The sequence below is a fragment of the Ictidomys tridecemlineatus genome, chromosome 11 (genome assembly GCF_052094955.1).
Source record: "Ictidomys tridecemlineatus isolate mIctTri1 chromosome 11, mIctTri1.hap1, whole genome shotgun sequence".
NCBI classification, from domain to species: Eukaryota; Metazoa; Chordata; class Mammalia; order Rodentia; family Sciuridae; genus Ictidomys; species Ictidomys tridecemlineatus.
This window is the reverse complement of record NC_135487.1, coordinates 117,875,152-117,883,727: the sequence shown is the minus strand read 5'-3', so window position 1 is coordinate 117,883,727 and position 8,576 is coordinate 117,875,152. Positions and strand designations below refer to the sequence as shown.

At 38.1% G+C, this 8,576-nt stretch overlaps 1 protein-coding gene across 1 annotated transcript; it reads right to left on the bottom strand.

Moving 5' to 3' along the window:
- Positions 1–773: 773 nt before the first annotated feature.
- LOC144368347 (myomegalin-like) lies at positions 774–7,537 on the bottom strand. The gene is made up of 3 exons (XM_078027170.1): positions 4,937–7,537; positions 4,519–4,636; positions 774–2,949 (listed from the first exon to the last, which is right to left on the bottom strand). The coding sequence occupies exons 1-3, from the start codon at positions 5,064–5,066 to the stop codon at positions 2,946–2,948; spliced, it is 252 nt and encodes an 83-aa protein (XP_077883296.1). The 5' UTR covers positions 5,067–7,537; the 3' UTR covers positions 774–2,945.
- Positions 7,538–8,576: the final 1,039 nt, after the last annotated feature.

Genomic DNA, 8,576 nt, shown 5'->3' with positions numbered 1-8,576 from the left:
ATTCATACAAAAATATGCAAATATGCCATTGAAAATTGAATATATGTATCAAAATACACAAAAACATTTATGTAAGTACATAAGCTTTTATGTAAAATTAGATTTACTTAAAGGGGTATGCATAGGATTAGTATTAAATTATGGCAAGAGTTAGCAATATAGCTATGGAATGAATATGTATATCAAAAAACATGAATATTTCTAAGAATGTACATGTGAAAATATATAAAAATATATTTTTTTGAAATAGAAAAGAGTTTAATGTGAGACATATACATACACATTTTTAAATTTGTGAATACACAAATAAATATACATATATAATATATATGCAAATATATTTTTGATAATTAAATATATGTGACTCATTACACATGTATATTCACAATTTTATGTATGCTTCTATATTAATGTAGATTTAGGTATAAGATTATATTTAGGTTTAGTGTTAAATTTTGTGTAGGGTAATGGTTAGGGTTAGTAAAAAAAATGCATATGAACAACCAAGAATAGTCATTAGAATAACTCATGAATATAAGTATGAAAATATAAATAAATACATATGTTTTGAACTAGGGAAGACTTTATTTTTTATTATTTTAAAAAATTTAGTTTTTGACTTTTATTTTATTTATTTATATGCAGTGATGAGTATAAAAACCCAGTTACTCACACATGCCAGTAAATTGCACTACCACTGAGCCCCAGCCCCAGCCCTGAACTAAGAAAAGTTTTAACATAACACATATGAATACAGATTTTTAAAAATAGGACTGCACAGATTTATTATATATATATGAGTACATACTTATACATATTCTAATATAACATTGATACCTGTATACATAGTTATTTACAAATGAATATTAAAATTATTATATATGCTTTTATTTAAAGGTAGGTTTAAGTATACAAGTAAATATAGGGTTATTATCACTTTCAAATTTTGGTTTACATTTACGTTTATCTTTAGGGAATAAATATACTAGTTGGAAAAATGAATACACCTAAGAATGTGCATGGTAACATTTGCATAAAAATTAACATAACTATATGTTTTGAAATAGGAAAGGGTTAATATGAAATATAAATACAAATTTTTAATATGTGAATGCAAAGATAAATTTTATATATGTATATATAATAACACTTCTGCAAATATAAGTGATAAATGTGTATGTAAATATAAATACATATGAGTATTCATATAAGTATATATGCTTTTATCTGAATGTAGGGTAGTTATAGGGGTAAAACTATGGTTAGAACTAAATTTTGTATATAGTTAGGGTTAGGGAATGAATAAGTATATTGAAAAATATGAATATTTTAAGAATGTACATGTGCAATTTTGATGTTTTGAAATTCTGAAGGGTTCAATGTGAGATTTAGGAAGACACATTTTTAATTTGTGAAAGCAGATATATGTATATATATGTATATAAAAATGTATATATGCAAATATACCAATGATATATGAAGGCAAGTCAAATTACACATAAACATTAGGCAATGAATAAGTATATTGAAAAACGAGTAATTATAAGAATGTACATGTAAAAATGTGCATTAAAATACATAGAAATATATGTGTTTTGGGATAGGATAAGGTGTGAGATATATAAATACACATTTATTAATTTCCAAATGTACAGATAAATTATATGTGAACATATATAAATACTTATGTATACAATTATCAATTGGATATTTGAATATGTATGCAAGAATATTCATATTGCTATATATGCTTTTATATTAATGTTCGATTAGGAATGGGGTAAATTTAGGATTAATAATAAATATTGTGTAGGGTAAAGGTTAAAGTTAGGGTATTAATATATATATATATATAAAACATGAATATTCAAAAATATGCATGTGAAAATACATATAAAATATATTTGAAAAATGAACATGGACCTAGTAAAAAAGAACATTATATGGCGAAATGTTGACAATAACTAAAGGAAATCCACTGCCATATATACAGTTGGAAACATATAAGTTTAATATACAATAATAGAAAATAGAAAAAGTACAAGGGAAAAAAAGTTTATCTCCGATATTTCGAAGCAGTGAAGGCAAGATAACAAATGCAGTCATAAAGCAAGACTCAAAATTTCCTCAAGGATTTATTGAGAATAGATGATTTGAACATAGAATTCAATTATGAGTCAACAATAAAAAATAAGTGAAAGATCAACAGAAGTTTCAAATAAAGCAAAGACTTTATATAAAAAATACATATGGGGTAAAGAAAAACATTACAAGGAAAATTGGAAATGCTTTTGAGATGACAGATAACAAAGATTCAACAAATCAAAGCAATAGGAGGCTGATGAAGCAGTTCATAATTCCACCTGCTTACATTAGAAAAAGACACAGGATAAAATCAGTGTTGACTCTGATCATGCAACTTGAGAAGCACTAATAATAATTTATTTCTAATAATAATTAAGAATTTGCTTAGAGTAGATATGTACATGGAGTTCAGGGCCAATGAATGTAGCATATACTAACGTGGGATCACAAAGAGTGCAGCACCATAGCAGGCAGATGAGCAAGTGGCCAGGTGCAGAATGGTGTCCTGAAGATGTGTGCAGGTCAGCTGAAGATCTTGACTTTGTTGTCTCTGGATGGGGTGGAAGAGAAAGGAAGGGAAAGGACTATTTCTTAGTTGTTTGTGCTGCTGGATCCTGGGCACATTGACCACAACCATAGAACTTTTTTTTTTTTTTTCTCTGATGTGTGGTTTGGTCTTTGGAGCATTTTTCTTCTAGGTCCACTCCCACTCTCTGTGACACAGGCCACATTTCATAAGATGAGCGTACACTAATCATGTGACCTGTCAATGCAGGGACCTGTGGTGGCTTTGCTTCTTTTGTGGCTCCTGGAAGGCAAGGGTCTCAATGCTGGAGCACACAGAAGGACCCTTAACGATTTCACCTGCAAGTAAACAAAAGAATTCTGTTCAGATGGAACTGTTAGACCCCACTTATGATGCCCAGACACTGGAATTAGGGCAAAGCATGCAGGAAGGCATAAACATGGTGGGAGGTAGTAAAAAGAATGAGTCAAGGGGATGCACTGGGTCTGGAGGAGATTCCAGGTTCCAGCTTAGAGGATAAGCTTCCCTGTGCACCCAAATCCCTGGTGCCCCAGCCATAGCCCTACTGCATGTCATATGGTCAGATCCTACTACTGTCCTTTTATTACCCAGTTCATACTACATGTTATGTGGTCTGAAGAAAAATAAAGGCCTTGTCATATTCCAGGAAAAGAAGGATGAAGCATGAAACACGCACATGTAGAAACAGCCTGTACTGAAGAGGACATATTGGGGCAAGTTCCCCTGTTAATTGTGTGTCTCATTTTTCATAAGGAGAAGTCAAATTGGCAGGGACCTCAGAGATGGTCCACCTTTAACAGATGAAGGGTAGTAGCTCACAGAGGCAAAGGGGCCAGCCAATGGCATACAACCAGTTAACATTTAGCCTGGAGTTAGAGACCAGAAATTTGGAACAAAAGAGGGTGGCCTGCACACTGGAGGGAGCCAGCAGGAACTGGAGGCTGTGGGTTAACTTGGCAGGGATAGGAAGAGGCTGTACAGAGCCAATCCTCTAAGTGTTGTGTTAAGAGGCTCAGGAAAGAAAGCAATTCTCAGAGAACCAAAGGGAATTAGAAAACAAGAGCTAGTTAATATACATCCCATGCTTGATCACACTATGGGTGTCAAGGCTCTCAGGGTACAACTTAGGAACATTCCTAGAATGCTCAACTGCTCTGATGTTTACCATATAAGTTTAAAGGTTTAATTTCTCATATTTAAAACAATCAGTTACACATGAATTTTCTCTTAATAGGATTTCTAGGGAATTATTAGCACAGCATTTAAGTGAAAGTAGAGAATATCTGCTATATGTATATATTTTAAAACTTTTCCCTTAAAGTGTATTTTTTTCTTTTCTTTTCTTTTTTTTATTGGTTGTTCAAAACATTACAAAGCTCATGACATATCATCTTTCATACATCTTTTTTTCATTATCAGTTTTTTCTTTTATATCCAGGAGACCAAATGGATCTTCCTTCATGTTTTTTAAAGAAAATGAGATGTTAAAATAAAATGCTGTTCTTAACCTAATTTTGTGCACTAAAGTCAATTTATAAGGTTATGCCTTATTTGGTTTTTCATAAAGTAGTTCAGGAAAGTCCAGAATGCACTTATGGCCTCAAGATCTCTTGGTAGACAACTAATTCACAGAGAGACTTTGAAAGTTTCTTCCCTCAGGGACCAACTGAACTGCATTTCTCTGGCTCCTTGCTTGACTGACATCAAGGAGAGAAAATTGGGCTAAAGGGGAGAGATGGTGAGGAGAGGAGAATAATAACAGGGTAGAAAGCGGAGCGGGCAGGAGGGTGAAGGGATGGAATCTTAAGAGGAGGCTATCCAGGAGCTAAGACCTGTGTGGTGAACCTGATATCTCCTAGAAGGTAAAGGAGGTCAGGGTCACTTACAGAGCTGATGTCAGATGGTGATGTATTTGAAGCAGGCTCTGTGACTGTGTAAGATGGAATCGATGCTTTCGCTCCAAGTTAGTCCTTGCCTTCTTCAAAACATCATGTGTCCTGGTCACTGAAAGAAGAAAAGAGCCCCAGAGAGAAGGAATTTCCAGCTGGGCCCTACTTGCTGGGCATGCATTTTCTAGAGCATTTTCTTCTCACCCCTCAATCATGGCCTCTTGCTGACCCCTTTTTCTCCCCCTCCTTCTGCAACCACAACTGCTCATGTCACAGGAGGGTTGGGCCCAGTGCATCAGACTCTCCCTTCCCAACATTCCCAGTGCCTCTGTGGTCACTGTTTATCTGCAGCACAAGTGGGACATCTGCAAGACAAGCCCTTTCCTCTGCTGCTCCACAGCTCAGGGGCACCTACGCTGGCTGACAATGAACTGTTCCATGTTCTCCTTCTGCTGGTTAGCAGTCTTCAGACGCTCAGCTGTGCTCTCAAGGAGCTTCTCCTGTTTCGATACTTGGGCTCGCAGATCCAGGAGCTCCCTTTCCATTGATTCATCCTGGGGAAGAAGGACAAGCTCTCAGACAACAGTTTGGAGACCGAATGTATCCAGTTCTTTGTGGTTCCTACCAATCAGAAGCAGAACTCCAATCTTCTCAGCAGACTGAGTTCCCTTCATTATAGCTTCTCAATCCCTCAGTTCAGAACAGTTGAGAAAAAGACCACAGGTAGGAATGTTGAGAACCTGAAAGCCCCCAATCAAGGATCAAGGAGACCCTGACTCCAGACCCACAGCAACTCCCAACTGTGAACAAGACCTCCAAATCAGTCCTTGAAGTAATTTTGTCTCACCCTTCTCCCATCCATGCTGGACTTGGAATTTCAGAGATACTATGTCTGGGACACAGGGCTACCTGATGACAGTGTTCACATTTCAAAATGTCTGTACGAATCTGAAGATGGTAAAGTGCTTCCTTGTAATTAGCATAGTTTTTTCCCCAAACATACCAGTTACATTAATATGGAAATAAAAACTAGTGAGCGGATCCAGATTCTAGTCCAACCAAGGCAGGACAATTCTTTAGGGGCTCTACCTTTTCCCCAGACTGGAACAGAGATAAAAGGTGTGTTGGGATTCTAGGAGCATGACTGAAAGAAGCTGCAGGATCACAGTGACTTCCTTTGATCTTTTGACCAAGAAGCCCTGAGGAATGGAGAAGCTTCAAAGGCCCCTGAATTTTAGTTCAAACTTCAGATTTATTGGAAGCAGATATTTATAGATTACCATGGCATCTATGTCTGTGCTTCTCCATTTCCTTTTCTTCTCTTCGAATTATTATCTTGGGGTTTGGGGTGTGAGGACAAAGTAAGGTAATCAGAGCTTCAATGAAAACATCCACCAGGGGTCTCCCTCCAGGATGCTACATTAAGATCCAGCACATTCTAACAACCTGTGTAGCTCCTGACCCTCAGAAAGCCCTGGAACTGAGAATACAGAATCTCATGGGGCAGAAGAGCAGGGCTTATACCAGAAGACAACACTGGCCTCTTACCACTTTGCCAGGCAGCCCAGGGCCATGGATACTTGGTAAAGCTGCTCTCCAGAACATGGTCAGGAGGGAGGCTGACTCATCTAGGGTGCGCTGCAGGGCATGAGCACTGCTTCTTAGCTCATGGAAACATTTGCTGCCTGGTGCCTGTGGAAAGGTGGGAGGGAGCCATGGACATCACTGAAGTTGAGACATCACAGGGCTCACGACATTGCAGCCCTGCACAAGACTCAAGCTTTCTTTGTTGATGAGGCACAAAGCATGGGCTGCTTGAACCTGCAAAACCCTAGCTCATCCCTTTGAGGTCCCAGGACTGAAGTGTGGCTCCTTTTACCTGGAATGACTCCTCACCTGGACACCCTATATAAGGCTGTCACAGCTCATTCCCATGTCATGTCCTCTACAGACCTTTTACCTTCCCCGCATGCAATAAAAGACCCTTCTGCACCAGTGAACGAGAGGCACAGATGTGACTTCTCACATTGGTCCTGTGGCCCATTAGTTGGTTTATGAATAGGGGTATGTATCTTGCCCTGAAGTGGGGGTTACCTGGATGCAAGGCTCTGTCTATACATCCATGGGTCTCTGGTAGCTCAGACAGCACAGCCATTGGCCCTTGTTGTCTCTGAACACAGATGCACTCTGAGAAGCATTTGCAGATTGCCTCCCTCCCACTGCCAGATTCTTACTCTTTCCACACACAAGGCCTTTATGGATGTGAATCCCATAGTACCTGTCCACCTGACAGATTTTAATCCACATGGGTCAGCATGAGTGTAACAGATAATGAGCCATGAGACTGTGCTGATTTCAACATCATATGGGCATCAACTCTTAACAAATACTTTACTGAGGATGGTGGCAACACTGCACAGACATCTCTGTGGCTCTGAGGCAGAATATCTAGTTGGTTTCCTATACCACAGAATAGAACATAGAATTAATAAGGAGATAGGGAAGCAAGGGCTTGGCTAGAATAATTGGAAGATGCTTCCTCTGTCATTGGGAGATGCAGGCCACAAAAATAAATAGGGGAGAAGAAACTAGAATTAAGGACGAAGGGCACAAAGAAAGAGTGAAGGCAGGAGCTGCAGGTGTGACTACCTCTGAGCCCTGAGCGTCAAGGCCCAGGAAGTTGCATGTGGGTGTCAGGAGAGACTGGATCTGTTCAACCAGCTGTTTCCCCTCCGCAATCTGCTCTCTGAGAGCAGTATAGTCATCAATGTGGCCTATGATGTGGCGGCCATGCTTGTTGGCGAAGGAGCCATCCATAGAATCACCCTCTAGCTTCAGAGAGTTCTTCATTCCTGAAGGATCATTTGAATCCAGCTCTGAAAAAGAAAGCCACAATAATAAAGATCTGCTGTTATTCATGAAAATATCCTCAGTTCTCACAGTGCAGAGACAGTGAAAGAGCTCAGGGTCAAGAAAGGCAGCCTTCAGAAATGCAGGGTGGCTCAAGCCTATAGACACCTTTTGGTTTCTTTATTTTTATAATCTTTCTTACAACATTACATAATGATAAACTTTCCAGAAGAAAAATTTTGTTTTCATTGACAAGTGGGCTATTCAGGACAATATTATAAACATGAAAGCTTTCTGTATAGAAAAGGCACAGACAACTGAATAAGAATGTGTACAGGGCAATGACCAAAAGACAGCAATAGGACAACTGTGGCAAGAAGAAGAATGAGAAGAAAGGCAGCCACAGAAGTCTCAAGGAACATGGAAGATGCTTTCTCTGTGAGGAAAAAGGATGTCGCACACAGAAAATTTTCTAAATTCACATGACACACTTACAGAGGACCAGGAGATATTTGCATTAATAATTTTCCTTCATTGTGTCCAAGCCCTTTAGTTGTCATATTTATACCATTTGTCCTGGTGACAATGACAGTATCTGAGCCAGGAGAAGAGAAAGAAGAGCTGTGGAGGACCAGAGTTAGAAAATCTATGCCAACACCCCAAATACAGAGGAAATACCTGAATCTAGGGAGTAAAAACAACCAGTATCAAGGACATCACAAACAGCCTGCACCCCAAATCATGCACAGTCTGGCCTTCACCACACAAGATCTAAGGTGCCAGGACTTCCCTCTCATATCATTAGCCTATATATGTCACATAGAAAAGCAAAAGTCAACAGATTGATATGTTTCTATTATTTAGAAAAAAAATGTTTGATGGATGGATATTCCACATGAATGTAACTTCCAGTAAAAACTTGTTAGGTACAATTTCATAAACCAACTTTGAGTATAATTTTCTATGTGCTTTCTAGTACAATGCCTTGTATTGAAACTTAAATATGCACAAAATCACATACATATATAAAATACACATATATGCATATATATGAAATATGTATATGTTAAAATATTTATCAAGGGCTGGGGTGCAGAGTTCAGTGGTAGAATGAAGAAAAAGAAACCACTCTATATAGTGTGGCAGGTCTAGCACACACAGAAGAACTTGGGTTCAAATTCTCTGTATTACAAAAGTAGATCAAA